The 17272-nt window shown below is 31.4% G+C and overlaps 1 protein-coding gene across 1 annotated transcript; it reads left to right on the top strand.

Annotated features, from left to right (window-relative positions):
* Positions 1–224: 224 nt before the first annotated feature.
* LOC132066923 (zinc finger CCCH domain-containing protein 47-like) lies at positions 225–6973 on the top strand. The gene is made up of 2 exons (XM_059460112.1): positions 225–378; positions 5853–6973. Exons 1-2 carry the CDS (start codon positions 254–256, stop codon positions 6703–6705), a joined length of 978 nt encoding a protein of 325 aa, XP_059316095.1. The 5' UTR covers positions 225–253; the 3' UTR covers positions 6706–6973.
* The last annotated feature ends 10299 nt before the right edge of the window (positions 6974–17272 follow it).

The following is a 17272-nucleotide window of genomic DNA, read 5'->3' as shown; positions in this document are numbered from 1 at the left end:
TTCTCTTTTTTCTTAAATCAATGAATGATTTATTTCTCTATTCATATATCGTGTTAATATAAAAGGTGTAATATTACTTATAAAAAGAAACTTGTCGAAAATCATATCAAATAAGCACCCATATCTTTTTTATTTATTTATCAACGTTGAGTCTTTTTCTACAATTTTTTGGTATTAGAATTTCAAGTGTTTAACTCTCTACTTTTTTAGGTATTCGGTATTTAAAATTCAGTTGCTTGATCAATATAGATTCATGGTGGATAGGTTCACTAAGGGGAATAAAGTGGACCTACAAGAAGTTCTGCATCCCATGACTCGAACTCGAGACCTCTGGTTAATAGTGAAAGGGATTTTGACACCTTTCCACACCCTTTGCTAGTAAGTATTGTTCCAATTTTTCTTCCAATAATTGTTTTATTAGCTTTTCTACGATGTTACTCTTTCATTTGCAATTTACTTGAAAATAAATAAATTTGATATACTTCTTTCACAAATTATATAATTTTTTTTTTTTAATTTTTTTTTACATCTCTTTGTAAAAAATGTATTTACTTTTGATTGGAATGGGTGATTTATAAGAATGACCTTTGAAGATGGGTGGTCTTGAACTTTTGACTTGTTTGCCTCATAGAGTAAACTTTAAGTTTAACAAGTTTTGTCTTTGATCTTAAAAGTTTGCCAATGGGGCAAGCAGAGGTAAAAAATTCAAGACCATCAATTTTCAAGATCATTGGGTGTAATTTCATGAATTGGAACTAGGGGTGGGCATAAACACCGAAAACCGAAAAACCGGACCGAACCGAATTAATTCGGTTTTTCGGTTTCGGTTTTTCGGTATTTCGGTTCGGTTTTCGGTTTTTTTTAATACCAATTTCGGTGTTCGGTTCGGTTTTCGGTTCCGGTTCACCGGTTCTTCGGTTAAACCGAATTTTTTTTTTTTTTTTTTTTACTACATGAATACAATTTTTTTTTTGGTAAAAAAACATAAGTAGACAATAATATTATAATATTTACATATTCTTAGCAACTAAATGTTATTAAACATTACATGACAGGTTAAATGTTTTATAGTAAATCAAATTGCTATATATAAGGAAACCCTTCAGACATGAATAACTCCAATACCTATTTGTTGTTCATAGTATAAACGCTTTATACAATTTCATACTTCCTCCTTATTCTCGCAAGATTTTTTCCAGCGTTTTTTTCTTACCTTTTCTACTTCCTCCTTATTCTCAACTTCTTTCATTGTTCCATAAAAAATAAAATCTCAGTTTTCATTTAACACTACAGGATATTGAATACAAGTATACTAATAATTTGAGTGTTGATTTTTATTATATATAGTATAATAAAAATGTTATACATAGAATAATATTCATATAATTTATTTCACCTATTATAATAAATTAGATATAACTCACATAATTTGATTATACACTATATAAAATTTTATATACCTCGTATGATTTTATTATACGTTGTGTAATACATTATATTTTGTATATAGAAGATATTATCTTGTATGTGTGGATGATCACTATGGTTGGATTCTAAAGTCATCAAACCTTCAAACATTTAGTCTAGCGTAAACCTCCATAACTCGAAGCAATCAAGAAGGAAAAATGGAAATAAATGGAGAGATGTATAATTGCTAAAAAAAATCGAATTAAAAAACCGAAACCGAACCGAACCGAACCGAACTTCAAAAAACCGAACCGAACCGAACTAATTCGGTGCGGTGTTCGGTGTCCACTTTCAAAAAACCGAAACCGAAAAACCGAACCGAACTTTGAAAAAACCGAACCGAAAAACCGAACGCCCACCCCTAATTGGAACCCCTTAAGAGGTCCAGTGATCCTGTTGGGCCAGCTTTATTTTCACCTTAGGAACCTTGGACCTCACCAACCTAGGCCTGCAAACCTTTATTCCTGGGCGTTGTCAAGTCATTTTTTTGCGTCAATTATCCTTCAAAGGCACTAATCTTTAATTTTTGTCACTCAAGTCTGTGGTCCTTAAATTTTAGCCCTACTAATTATTTAATTTATTCCGGCCTGTTTCGCAAAGCATAATTTATGTAACATTTTTATCTTAAAAAATTAAACGTTTACCTCATTCGGCATAAATTCTGTAGGAATTAAGTTATGCGGCATAAGTATTGTAGTATTTTTCAGATTATGTTAGAGCGTTGAAAGTTTTGCCTTGTCCGACATAATTTTTGTGGATGTTATAATAGATATGCTGAAGTTAAACGTAAATTATGCTGAGTGAAAACTAAAATTATGCCGTTTTCATATTATGTTAAGTGTTGAAAGTTTTGCCTTGTCCGCTATAATTTCTGTGGATGTTATGATATATATGCCGAAGTTAAAAGTAAACTATGCCTTGAAAAATCTAAATTATGTCACGCTAAAAATGCTGAAGCATAAAAATTAAAGACCACAAATTTGAGGGGAAAAAATTAAAGACCACCCCGAAATAGGGACATTTATGCAAATGACCCTTGTCAAGTTATTCCGGCCCAACCCAATCTTCAAATTTACTTTTAAGGGTCAAAATCGTTATTCTTTTTGGATAATTGAACTTTTAATCCCTCAAATATTGATAAATAGTAATTTTAATCTCGTGATATTTTACAAAATATTTTAAACTAAATTAATTAAAGAGTGTAGAAAATATGTTTTGCCTAGATTATTGTTATTGGAACTATATTACCCTCGACTAGAGAGTAACAATAAGAATTTAACATAACACCAATAACTAAATGATAACAATTAATAAGTTTTTAAAATTGTGGAGATTCAAAAATTGAAGGATCAATCAAAGTGCAAATTTCAATTAATTGAAGATTAAATGTTGCTTAACTAAGTATCACTAGGATCAAAATCAAAACTTATTAATTTTTTGGGACTAGAACTACAGATTTCTTTTCTTTTGTTTCTTTTTCTATATCAAGAATTGCATATATCCTAACCAAGACATTAAGTCCTTGTTGCATGTACAAACACATACCGTAATACATATACATATGCGTTTACATATACATATTTGTGATGGATTTAACTTATCTACTAGTAGGGTAAAAAAATATTATTAATGTAATATAGTTTGCTGTAACTAGTTGTCAGTTTTACTTATCTGGTTATTGATTTTACTTAATATGAAATGTTATAATTTGTTGATATCTCTAGGTGACATGATAGTGTAAACAAAATATCTATAACATTACTTAAACTTTTGATGTTTGTATTTCCTCTTCTTCGACATTTTTTTGGCTTTGTTATCAAGGGCATAAAGGAACAAATGGCCAATTTCGTTGTTGCATGCCTTTTAGAATTTTGCTACTTTTTTTTCACTACGTGGCTATTTTCATGCATAATATGCCATATTATTGACGTATTATTAAAATTGTCATTTTATGACCTAATGCCTTATCCTCATTCAAGACTATTTGATGACTTTTTGTTCATATAATCTCAAACTTAACCGATAAAAAAATTGTAACTTCACACAAGTTTGTTTATATTCTTGTCGGTCGAGGGTCCACAGAAGAAGTTCACTTTGTTATCTCTTCTTTTTTTGGTTTTTTTTCCTGATATAATTAATACAACAACTTGGAGTTGTGCAGGTAGGTGGCAGCTAGCTATATAAGTAGAATACAAGAAGCACTAATAGAGTTTATTAATTTTAGGAGTTTTACTCAGATAGCAGTTCATAAAATTTATTTTTATGAGTGTTAAGTATTTTTTTTTCTACCATTGGCAACAGAAGTATTTTGAATTAGAAGACAAATATTGATCAAATGATGTGAAAAATGGGAGATAGTACTTAGTAGTCTTACGTACGTTAACCAACAATATTTTTATAGTCATGACTCTTATATACAACTAGTGCAACATCTTTTTCTAGGTCTTTAAAGTTAAAATTTAACCGATGTACGCTAATAAAATAAAAATATTTTACAGTATCAAGTCATTATATTTAAAAAATAACTACATATATATAACTAGTTTCTGGAAAAAAAATCCACATAATCTGCTATAACAAGTTAATTGAACTAATAATGCATGTATACAGAGGCGAATCCAGGATTTCATGAGGATGGGTTCACCATTGCTTTAGAAAATAATGGCAAAAATTAAAAAAATTGCATGAGCTGTGGATTGAACCCATTCAGAATACAAAGATAACCTTTGACCAATGCTCCACTCAGCCTATTATGATCATGTGTTCACTTAGTTAATATTAGATATATTTTCAGAATTATACACATAATATATATATCGAGATTAGTCGAGTGACCATGTGTTCACGTGACCCAAAATTTACACACAAATTCGCCCCTACATGTATACAAGCAAATCCTTACAATTATATATACACACTAATAAATAAAAGCATAATTCAATTAGGTGAGACCTTTGAAAAAGGAAATAAATAAAAACAAAAACAGATTAGTGTAAATAGAAAAATGTGAGTAAGAAATTCAAACTTCAAACAATTTCATTTAAGGTAATTTCATTTCCATCTTAATTTGTTCTTGTCTTTTGTCTAACTATTGAAATTGTTTCTGAAAGAAGCAAATCTAACAATCATATTGGGCTACTTCAAAAAGCTTTATGAATATTAACAATCATTCTTAGTTGTATCATCATTTCTTAAATATATTAATTTCACCTCTTCCAAAATCTAAAGCATTAATTAGAGAGAAGAGAAATTTCTACATTTATTTATAGTACACTCGCAATCCTCTCTTAAGTTTGGATATTGTTTTCTAAGCACATGCAAGTAATTCCCTTTCAATAAATCGTTTTTTTATTGGTGTAGACAATTTTCTCCGTTCATTCATTGTAATAATTAATATCTTGTCTGAACCTTTAAGAAAATGTATATCATCAAAGTGCCATTAAAGAATCACTAATCCTTTTAACATCAGATAGGTATGAAGAAGTACAATATTTTCAGTCATTAACTCATGATCAAAAGAAAGTTAAATCTCAAGATCCGTGATTGTCTGATTTCAGATTACACAAATTTATTTTCTTTTTTGGAATAATCTATCATAAATATATTCATTACTTCAAAATGAAGGGTTAACTCTATAAATATGAAGTCGGTAACTCTTACTCTCTCCGTCCTAATTTATGTGGGGATATTTGATTAAGAAAGAGTTTAAGAAGGAGAGAAAATACTACCTTTTGAAATCTATGCACTGGTAAAAAAAGGTGAATTTACAATGCAATCTGTTGAAAATTGGCTTATCAGAAACATTTATTACAAAATTTTCGCGTAAATCCCTTAATGATGATGCGCAAATTTGCTTCGGGACGTCTTTTGGGAATTGGTGTTTTTAGTGATGGTCTAAAATAAGTCATGCATTTGTATTGTTATAATTCATCTAATTAACGAAAAAATTGAGGATTTTACAGTTAAATTGTTTCTAAATAAAGAAAAGTGACATTTTTGGGACATACAAAAAAGAAAAGCGTGTCACGTAAATTCAAAAAAGAAAAGTGTATCACGTAAATTCGGGGAGAAAATAAGAGTTAAACATAAATATATCCTTAGAGTTGGTTCTTCAAGCTATAAATAGCCCTCTTGTTCATCCACCAATTTCATAGCCACACTCCTACTCCACTAGACATTGCTTCCTTCCGTTTCAGACCAAAAAAATCCAACGAATCTATTCTGAAGAGTTTTTTTTTTCTACTTTCAAGCAGTTTATTATCTGTTTGTGTAGATTTATACACTTACAGTTACATTCTTTTGTTGCATTTTTCTTCCTATATTCTCTTGAATTGTATCATCACTATAAACTAACAAATGCCTCACATGAATAATCACCATTTCAGCTACTATTCATCGTCTTCCCCATTTCATCAACAATTTGGGGGGCAAGAAACAAATCACAACAATTTTCACGAATTCATCGATCAAGCTCAATATGAATCAGATGAATTTCGTATGTTCGTGTACAAATTAAGAAAATGCCCAATACTTCATAGTCACGATTGGACGTCTTGCCCATTTACTCACCAAGGGGAAAAAACACGTCGGCGTGACCCAAGAAAATACAACTATTTGCCAATCCCTTGCCCCGCTTACAAATTCGCGTCTTGCATTAAAGGAGATAATTGCGAATTGTGCCACGGAGTGTTTGAGGAATGGCTACACCCCGCTAAGTACAGGACCCAACTGTGCCATGCTGGCACGTCGTGTGACAGACAAATCTGTTTCTTCGCGCACACATGGAAAGAGCTTCGTCCTGAGACGAAGTACAATTGGCGCGATGTTTATCTCTACCCTTTAGACATCCAACCATATCCGGACATTTTAATTGAGAATGGACCAAATGGTTATTGGATGGTTATTCCCTGTAAACCTCAGCCGACGCCGACGCCACATGATCAGTCCTATGGTACTACTATCTCTGGACATGGAAATTCGTCGACTCCTCAACAAATTCAGCACGAAAATACATCAACGTTTGAGCTGTTTGTTTCCCCTCCTCCTTTTTCTCAATCTCAACCAAGAATCGATCAGACGATTCAAAATGAGAGGGATTTTTCGCTTTATTCAGCTAGCCATGCAAAGTTGTTTGAGGAGCTGAAGAATCTTGCGATCGGGACTAGTTCTCATGATGAAAAGGGGAAAAGGCCTGTGGAGTTTGAGTCACAGGATCAAGAATTTCCAAACATCAATTGAGTTTCTGACTTCTTGGTGGATGAATTTGAGGGTACAAGTTTGTAAATATTATGTATATGATGTATGGCAGCAATTGAATATTGATTAATTAATTAGAGATAATTTTTAAGAGGATAGTTATGTTAACAACTTCTAACACTTTTTTGTCATTTATCATTTCTGCCCTTTGTATGCATTTGGCGTTAATCTTGTTGTTTCAACTTTCAATTGTTGTTTATTTGTCATTTCTGTTTGTATGTATTAATTGGAAGTTCTGTTAAAATGTATGCAAGCGTTATTTCGTTTTCAGTTTCGTCACTCTCATATATGTTCTTCCTTTTTTCATCTATCTATAAATAGATCACTCAACAATTTTTCTTTTTTTTTTTTTTATAATTCACTGATTCAACTAATTCAATTTCAAGCCGCGTAGAGCTCATAAAGGGAGAATAGCTTCCTACCAGGAGTTTCTAATACAATTGTATGAATCCAAGAAATTGATTAAAAAAAATTATGAACTTAAAGAAAATTGCGGAAGCTTAAAATAAACCTTAAAAAGAAAAAAAAAACAAACAATAAAAATAGAATTAATTCAAGAATGAATCAAGAAATTCAAAAGTAATCAAGAATTCTAACATTCTGTTTGGATGGTTGTTTACCATGGTTCATTAATGTACAGTATGGTGTGATATAGTATGGTGTTGTATTATATTATACTGTATTAATGAATATAATGTTTGGATAACTATCATTTATTGTGGTTTAATGACATTTTTATTGTTTAGTTTGATGTATGGTACTGTACAATAACATGTAAGTTTACTAAAATACTCTTAACTAATATAACTATTAAAAATATCAATAATAACTAGGATAACCCAATTAAAAGATGAAATAAATAACTGTGCTCATCTCTTCTTTTTTTCTTTGTCTCTTTCAGTTTAAAAAAAGCAAATAACAAAGTTGCCTGAAAATATCTATATTATCAAGATTTTTTTTATATCATCTTGATTACTTCAACTGAGAAGTATTCCTTTCTAGTGTTCTTTCTCAACCTACATAAGGGCTAAAAATGTTACTTTGATTTAAGTAGGTTTGGGGTGGTGGGGGGTGGGAATGGTGGAGGGGTTGGTGGTGTGGGGTGATTGTGGGGTTTAGGGGGTGGAGTGGTGGTGGTGGGTGGAGGTGAGGGTAGTGGGTGGTAGGGTGGGGTGGGTATAATGGCTAAGTGAAATACATAACCACACAAAAATCACCAAATTCGTGATTACAAAAATCGGAGTTTTTCATGGTTATATAACCACGGGATTAAAACGGATTTACAATACCATACAACATAATTTTAAAAACAATGAAAACAAACATGATTTCATAGAAAACCATACATTAATGAACCACGGGAAACAACCATCCAAACAGGGGTAAGGCAAACCTAAATCTTGAAAAGATTCCTAACAACAACTAGCCTAAAGCCCTAAACTATTGACCTTTTATGGAGAATAATTGCAGAAATTTGAATATGGATCTCACCCCCCCGCCACCCCCCCCCCCCACCCCAGGAACAACAATAAGAAGAGACTTATCTCATTTCTCGAATACCTAAATATAATCTAAAATTTGAAGACTTGGAGTTCCTAGCTTGAGATCTTGTAATTTTAGGTTGACTTGAAGGCAGATCCCCTTTCGCTATTACATCAGGGCCTAATCGACAAACAATGCAAGTAGCGAAGTAAAGGAGAGAAAAATGAAGCTACGCGAAAAGCTTCACCAATTTTCAGTTCATCGATCAGTCAAGCCATTAGGCTATTAGAAACTTAATCGCACTTGGTGCTTATATCAATTTATTCTAATTTACCATAAGTGGATTTATAATTTAATGTGAAAATGTGTATTAATTGACTAATTATTTAATGATAATAAAGTATATAAAAACCTATAGTACCATATATTTATTAGGCTGGTATAAACATTTTATACTTAGTAAATTTTCGTTAGAACCTGTAATCTGAAACAAAGAATTAATAAACAAGTTTCTGTTTGTTAATCAAAACCAAAAATAAAATAATCAAAACAGAAATGTAGAAGATGTAGAAAAAAAATATTCTGAGCCCACAAGTTGCCTGTCCATCCTTAAGGAATTATAACCCTCTCATGGTTGCTAAGGATCTGGGTTACTTCCTCCCAGGATAGAACGAAAGAACGTTTCTGTAATAGCGGCAATGCAAACTACAAAACTCCGGCGAACTCAAATAGCGAAGCAAATCACACGACACTTACAGTTTTGTTTGAAAACGATGCACTGAATGTGAAGAGAAGAAGTTAAGAATTTTCAATTGCAGAAGTTCAAGATTTTTCGTTGTAATCCAAATTCAAATCCGAAGCCGAGCGACGACAGCGCAAGGAGAGACTTTCTTCTCAACTCTTTGTGAGCTAGAGTATGTGCTTTCATGTACAAACACACAACTCTCCCTTTCCACCACCAATGTGGTACAAAGTTCTCTTCCAAAAGGAACTTTGCTCAAATTTTCAACTTTTCCCTCCATTTCTCATTCACACCAACTTATTTTTAAAAAGCTTAAGCTTAAAATTCCAACAATTTTTACAGACCAAGCATTAATTAAGCACACGATAAATAAAAGCAGCTTATTGCGTATGTTAATGTTAATTTCAACAAGTAGCTGGAAATATCGAAAAGTCGATGAGGGGTCATAGCTTCTCTATTAGAAAATTTATAATAACGCATACTTGGCTTTTATTTCAATTGTGGCTAGGTAGCTGCTCCCAATGAAATGATGTTCACCACAAAGGAAGGCCAAATGAGTTTGAATGCCTAAGCTTTAAATATTATAAGTCCTGGTATTTCAAATTTTATTTAAAACTTAAATCTTATATATATATAAAAGCAGGCCAAAGGCCCGCTGACGTGGCGCAACACAAATGCAGAGTTTTCATTTATCTTTTTTCTCATAATTTTGGCCTTTTAATCCATTTTAACTCCTATTAGTTAATTAGTCAAAAAAAAAGGGGGGAACGTGTCCTTTCAGCAGATTTTTGTGACGTTTCCATACGCTACCTTTCTAAAAGTCAAAAGTTGTCCTGAGTCTCTCACTTCATTACTACCAACAAAACCCACAGGCTACAGTACCTCTTCCTTATCGCCTTTCTCCGATTAATATCATTGGTATTACTTACTTCAATAATGATCTATTTCAATATATGTACAGTTCCTTTTGCTTTATGGTTTTACAGTGTCATTTCTTTTTGCATTATTGAGATATTAATATAGAGTTTCTTCCTTTTAAAATTTTCTCTCACAGTATATATGATTTCACTCGATGTTTTTGCTTTTTAGTCCTTTTATTTGAACCCACTAATTCCCTATAATCAACATTAACTTCCCCATAATTAGCATTGTTGAAGATGATACATACCTTCACATAATTCCCCATAAAATCACCCAAACTCTTTAATTAAAGAGCTAATGTATTCATTCAAAATTCTCTTTAAATCCATCTAATTTCCTTATTCTATTTTACTTTATCATTAATTATTTATATTTTATCTCACTTTCTTTTAATTTCATGAATAAATGATATATAATTGTGGGCAATAGAAAAGTGATGTGGCAACCTTAAGACATTTAAAGCAAGCTTATGTGTGACAACCTTGACTTATAATTCAAAAGAAATGTTGGAATCTCCTCACATATATGTATTCCTTAGAAGGTTTTTTTTCCCATTCAATTGATTTGAAAATTGGTACTTAGGTTTCATTATTTTTTCGGAATTTTATTTTGTTATGCTTATGGGCACGGAGGCTTAGAAGATGAAAGTGAATGAGAAATGGTTGAATGTATTTTGAAGGAGGGTGGAGATAAGAAAATAAATGGAAGATTTAAGGAGAATGAAGGAAAGATATATATTGAATGTTGTTGTAGTATTACAACTTATTTAAAGATAGATTTAATTTTCATTGTTATATGTTCGTCTCAATTGGAAGTGTTTATCAAACAAAGGTGTAGACAAATTTTTTTGTGCTTATTTCTCTTTTATTGCTCGCTTTTTGTGTAGTTCTTTCCTTTCTGTTAATCTAAGGCTTATGCTTATCACCACATTAGTTCAATTTTTCATGCATATTATAATTGTATTATGCATTTTCTTTATTGAAAAAATTATTTGAGCTAAATGTAGGGATCAATTTCAAAAATTTAATAAGATTTTAATTACCGCGCTTCTTTACTAGTTTAAATAGATACATATGTTCATGAAATAAGTAACTATTCTGAATAGTCTCTTTCTTGACTATATATATTAGGCTTTCCTTCATGAAGTGACCAAGAAAAGTTTGCAGGTATAAACATGAATTTATTGCATTCTGAGAGGAATTGCTTATATTTTCCTAATCTGTATACAACTTTTCACACCTCAAAAGCTTTCTTATTAGATTATACTTTTCCCATTTTTCTAACAGACACACGCAAGGCTGTGATCGAACCTTCCCTGTCTGCGACCAGGATGTTTGCTGAGAGGGGTCAGATTTTGCTAATGGTAGCTAGTTACGTTTCAGCCCTACTTAGGACTCCGCCGGGGGGGGGGGGGGTGCATTTTGGGGCATTTGTTATTTTGTTTGGCCTTTAATTTGGTTAATGTTTGTTCTCAATACTTATAAAGAATAAAGAATTAGGGGGAGGAAAATATAAAGAATTAGGGACTACTGTATAAGAGTTAAGAGTAGATTGGCTCACATACTAGATTATGATCTTAATGCAGCAGTAACTAATGTGAAGCAATTATTACTCATTCATGAATAATAATATTAAAATTGTAATACATTAACTACTAGTATTTTGTTTCAAGTTATGTGGCATTTTTCTCCTTCTTTTTTTTTTTTTTTTTGAGAGATAATTTGACTAATCTTTGAATTGAAGCTAAATTAGATTAGATGATTCAATATTATAATAATTAATTTAGATGTTCAAAAATTATTAAAAAGGTACAATAAGTTGCAATCCTTCTCATGTTAATATGATCAAGAAAATTAAAATATTAATCAAAATTCACATAATTTGAATGCAAAAGGCAAATAATGTCACATACATTATAACTGAGGGAGTAAATGATAAAGATTGTAACACAATGAATAATAATACAAAAATATTACGTAACGACTACAAGAGTTAGAAGCTTTGTTGGAAATAATAATTCAAAATTGTAGGAAATCAAAATTGGTTAGGATTTGATATTTTAATTCATATTTAGTTAGAATTTATAGTCAAATTAATATAGGAATAGGTTTTCTTGTTTTGAGTTAAAGTTGGTTTCTTACTATTATAAATAGGGCTGCTGCTATTTATTTTATATTGTGGAGATTGTAGAGAGTATTCAGAGACTCATAAAGTTTATCAATAAAAGATTTTCCTTCAAATTGGTATCAGAGCTTGCACGATCCTGGTAGAAAATCAAAGAGCTTTCGCTGCCCGCGGGCGGCTATGACTCATATATGCCCCCCATCAGGCCGATGATGATGATGTTAGCAAACGTTCGACTAATGATATGCATGAAAAATAATCATGCTGAGAAGGACTGACAAAAAGATTGTAAGTTTAAAGAGGTGCAAGCACATATGCACAAGAGGAAGAACATCTTCTCTAAAAGTTAAAGAAAAGGCAAAAAATAATAATTGCAAGGTTGATAGAAAGTGCATCAACAAAATTGGAATGTTGGAGAGAAAGTGCTCCAACGATTATAAAGGTTGAAGAGAAAGTGCATCAACAAAATTGGAATGTGGGAGAGAAAGTGCTCCAACGGTTGAAGTTTGAAGAGAAAGTGCTTCAACAATTGAAGGTTGGTGAGAAAGTGCATTAACAAAATTGGAATGTTGGAAAGAAAGTGCTCCAACGATTGTGAAGGTTGAAGAGAAAGCGCTTCAACAATGGAAGGTTGATGAGAATGTGCATCAACAAAATTGAAATGTTGGAGAGAAAGTTCTCCAACGATTATGAAGGTTGAAGAGAAAGTGCTTCAACTATTGAAGGTTAGTGAGAACGTGCATCAACAAAATTGGAACGTTGGAGAGAAAGTGCTCCAACGATTGTGAAGGTTGAAGAGAAAGTGCTTCAACAATGGAAGGTTGATGAGAAAGTGCATCAACAAATTGAAATGTTGGAGAGAAAGTGCTCCAACGATTGTGAAGGCTGAAGAGAAAGTGCTTCAACTATTGAAGGTTAGTGAGAACGTACATCAACAAATTGGAATGTTGGAGAGAAAGTGCTCCGGCGATTGTGAAGGTTGAAGAGAAAGTGCTTCAACAATTGATGGATTGGAAACAAGTGCCTCAAAGAATTTGAAGATGGTGACAAGTGCATCATGAATTAGATATACAATTTTGAATTACGGGAGAATGTTAGAAATAATAATTCAAAATTGAAGAAAATCAAAATTGGTTAGGATTTGATATTTTAATTCATGTCTAGTTAGGATTTATAGTCAAATTAATATAGGAATAGATTTTCTTGTTTTGAGTTAAAGTAGGTTTCTTACTATTATAAATAAGGCTGCTGCTATTTATTTTATATTGTGGAGATTGTAGAGAGCATTTAGAGACTTAAAGAGTTTATCAATAGAATATTTTCCTTCAGCTTGTAGTCTTGAAGCACTTCAGATGATATTAAGAAAAAAAACCAAATAGAAGAGAATACGATTTTTGGTGTTTGTGCATGTGTGTGGGGGAGGCGTCTCAAATCGGTTAATTTTGGCTTATATGAGAACAAAACATTTCATTATGCCCTTATTAAATCAACATTAAATAATGTACAATTTTTAATACATTATATAATACTCCGATCCTGTTTTAATTTAATTGTCTCACTTTAATTACGCATGGATTTTTAAAAATGAAAAATGTCACATACATTAAGACGAAGGGACTAAATAATAAAGATTATAACACAGTGAATTATAATACAAAAAATATTGCGTAAGGATTAGAAGAGTTAGAAGCTTGAACTTGTAGTCCTATGGTACTTTAGATGATATTAGGAAAAAACGAATTAGAATAGAAACGGTTGAACAAAACATTGAATTATGACTTTATTAAATTAAAATTAAATAATGTAAAAATTGTAATTCATTAAATAATACTCCATCATTTTTAATCATTTTAATTTAACTGTCAAAGTTTAGTTACGCATGAAATCTAAAAGATGAAAAATGCCACATGCATTTAGACGAATGGAGTAAATAATAAAAATAGTAACAAAGTAAATAATAATACAAAGAATATCATGTAAAGATTATAAGAGTTAGAAGCTTGAACTTGTAGTCTTGTAGTACTTTAGATGATATTAGGGAAAAAACGAAATAGAAGAGGGCGATTTTTGTTCTTAGTGTGTGCCTGTGGTGTGGGGTCTCAAATAGGTTAATTGTGGCTTATATGGGAACATGGACTGTAACACAGTGAATAAAAGTTCATACATAATGACAGACATTTCCTCTAACTAAAATGATTTAACTACGATTTTTTTCACTTTTTAACAAAGACGAAAAGAAAAGTTACAATTCTTATATAAATCGGGCAAAAAAAATTGAAGTTACCGAACTGAACGAATCAAAATCAAAATGAGAAAAGCCCAACCATCAGAGTCGGATCCGGGGTTTATATTTTATGGGTTCAATTTTATGTCTTTTTAGCATTGACCCATTATATTTTTAAGCTATGGGTTCATATCTAGTATTATTTCAATTTTAATAAATAGTTACACATAAATTTATGCTTCACGTTGAAAGTACTGTGTTTAGAAGAATCCGATATTGATACATTGGATCCGCCCCTACCAACCATGAGGAATTTAATTAAGTATAGTATAATATTAGTATAACATTTTAAAGAAAAAAAAAACCGAATTAAACCATCTGAAAATCGTATTATACGAACCCACAAACACTCTTACGTGTGAAAAGAAAAAAACTGATCCAGCTGTTTGTATAATAATACAAAAATATCACGTGATTTTAGATGATAGGAAAAAAAAAAAAAAAATAGAGAAACGATTTTTGTTGGGTCGTGTGTGTGGGGTCTCAAATAGGTTAGTTTTGGCTCATATGATAACAAAACAATTCAACAAATGTCATCCCGTAACCTTAATATAATGGAAATTAAAAATTGTAAAACGGTGAATAACAATATAAAAAATATTACGTAAAGATTACAAGAGTTAGAAGTTTGTACTTGTAGTCTTGAAGTAATTTAAATGATATTAGGAAAAAAGTGAATCAGAATTGAAATTGATGTTGTTGTTTATGCGTGTGTGCGGGTCTCAAATCGGTTGATTTTGACTTACAAGAGAACAAAACACTTAATTATGCCTTTATTAAATAAACATTAAATAATGTACAAATTATAATACATGAGAGATACTCCATCATTTTAATTTAATTGTCTCAGTTTAATTACGCATGAAATATTAAAAACAAAAAATGCCACATATCTTTAGACGAAGGGAGTAAATAATAAAAATTGCAGCACAAATAGATGATATTAGGAAAAAAAGGAAGTAAAAGAGAAACGGTTTTTGTCGTTTGTGAGTGTATGTGGGGTCTCAAATAGTTAATTGTGGCTTATATGACAACAAAGACGGTAATTGAGTGAATAAAGTTCATACATAATCACACAGAGTTTTCCTCTAATTCATTTTTGATTAAAGGCGAAAAAGAAAGTTACAGTTCTTATTCAAATTGAAAAAAAGATAAAGTTACCGAACCAAACAAACAAAAATTGAAATGAGAAAATTAAATCCCAACATCAAACTGATCAAAGGCGGACCCAAGATTTAAATTTTATGCGTTCAAGTTTAAATTAAGGTTTCTAGCATTGAACTGATTATATTTTAAAAGTTATGAGTTCAATCTAATATTATTTTAATTTAACTATTTACACATAAATTTATGATCTGCGGAGAACGTACTAGGTACAAATGAATCCGGTATCGATTCAATGGACCTGGCCCCGCTAACCACACTGAATTTCAGATTAGTATGACATTTTAAGAATTCAAATACTGAAAATACCGAATTAAACTATCTGAAAATCCTACCAAACCGACCCACAAACAATCCTACGTGTGAAAAGAAAAAATTGATCCAGCTGTTTGTGTAATAATACAAAAATATCACGTGAATTTAGATGATATTAGGGAAAAAAAAAAGGAGAAACGGTTTTGGTTGGGATGTGTGTGGGGTCTCAAATAGGTAAATCTTGGCTTTATGTTAACAAAATAATTCAACAAATGTTATCACAGAGAGCCTTAATTTAATGGAAATAAAAAGAAATAGGTCATAAATCAATCTTTTTAGCTTATATAAGATGCACCATAGTAGCCTCAAAACTCATTCACCAACAAGTCACAAACCCAATTCCACACACTTTTTTTCTTCTTTCATAGCTTAAAATTTCATCATCCATTTTTTCCACCTTAGTAGTAGAATAATTTCAAGTTTCAAGATTCATCAGCCCCTCATAAAACTTGCATGATTTAGTCTAAAATAGTGGGGGAAAAAATTCATTATGAACCATCTCAATTCTTGATTGAGATTTAGAAAAAAAATGAAGAACAAAGAACTCAAAATTTGTTGGTGCATTTAGAAGCTGTTTGGTCAAGTTGCCGAAATCAGCTTATTTTGAGAGATACTTCTTTTTGAAAAAAAAAAAAAAAAAAAAACGTTTTGGGAGAATAGCAATTTATATTTGGCTAAATTACTCAAGAAATGTTTTGTTAGTAGTTATTATTTTGACTAATATCCTGAAAAATTATTTTTAAATGTCTTACGAAAAAATGTTGCAACTTCTAGTTAAGTTTGGTAAATATGAAACTTGATATGGATAATCTTGTCCAAAGAAAAATTAACTTTTTTTTTTTTTTCCATAGAAACTACTTTTTTCAGCTGCTGCTTAAAACCAAGAAGCAACGTCTACTACTACTCAAGTATATATAAATATATATTTTTTCAGCAATAGACTTGGCCAAACTCCTTCATTTTCTAAAATATGTGTTTATCTTTTCGAAAAATAAACACTTCTATTAGTTTTTCAAAAATTTGATCGAACAGGCTATATATTAGTCACAAGGGCAGAGCTCTTTTAATGTATGTGCGAAGAAAACAAACTCTTCTATCACACAATGTACTAACATGCACGACATAGCTGAGTCCTGTATTTCGCCGGATGTAGTACACGTACTCAATGGCACAATTCACAACCCATCTCTTTTTAGACATGGTCTGAACTCTGAAGTTGAAACCAAGACAAGGAATTGGCAAATAGTCGTATTTTCATGGGTGACAACGACGAGCTTTTTTCCCTCGGTGTGTAAAGGGACAAGAAGTCCAGTCATCGCTACATAGTTTTGGGCATTTTTTGATCTTGTAATCATTACTAATCACTAACAATGGCCACAGGAATGATCGTCATTTCAGCTAGCTAGTACTCCTCCATTTTGCAAACAATTTGGGAGGAGGGCAAGAGGCAAGTCATGGTAATTTCCACGAATTCATCGATCAAGATTTTTATGAATCCGATGACTTTCATATGCAAT

Source organism: Lycium ferocissimum, chromosome 8, assembly GCF_029784015.1.
Source record: "Lycium ferocissimum isolate CSIRO_LF1 chromosome 8, AGI_CSIRO_Lferr_CH_V1, whole genome shotgun sequence".
NCBI lineage: Eukaryota > Viridiplantae > Streptophyta > Magnoliopsida > Solanales > Solanaceae > Lycium > Lycium ferocissimum.
Note: the sequence above shows the minus strand (reverse complement) of the source record. Positions and strands in the feature narration are given on the sequence as shown.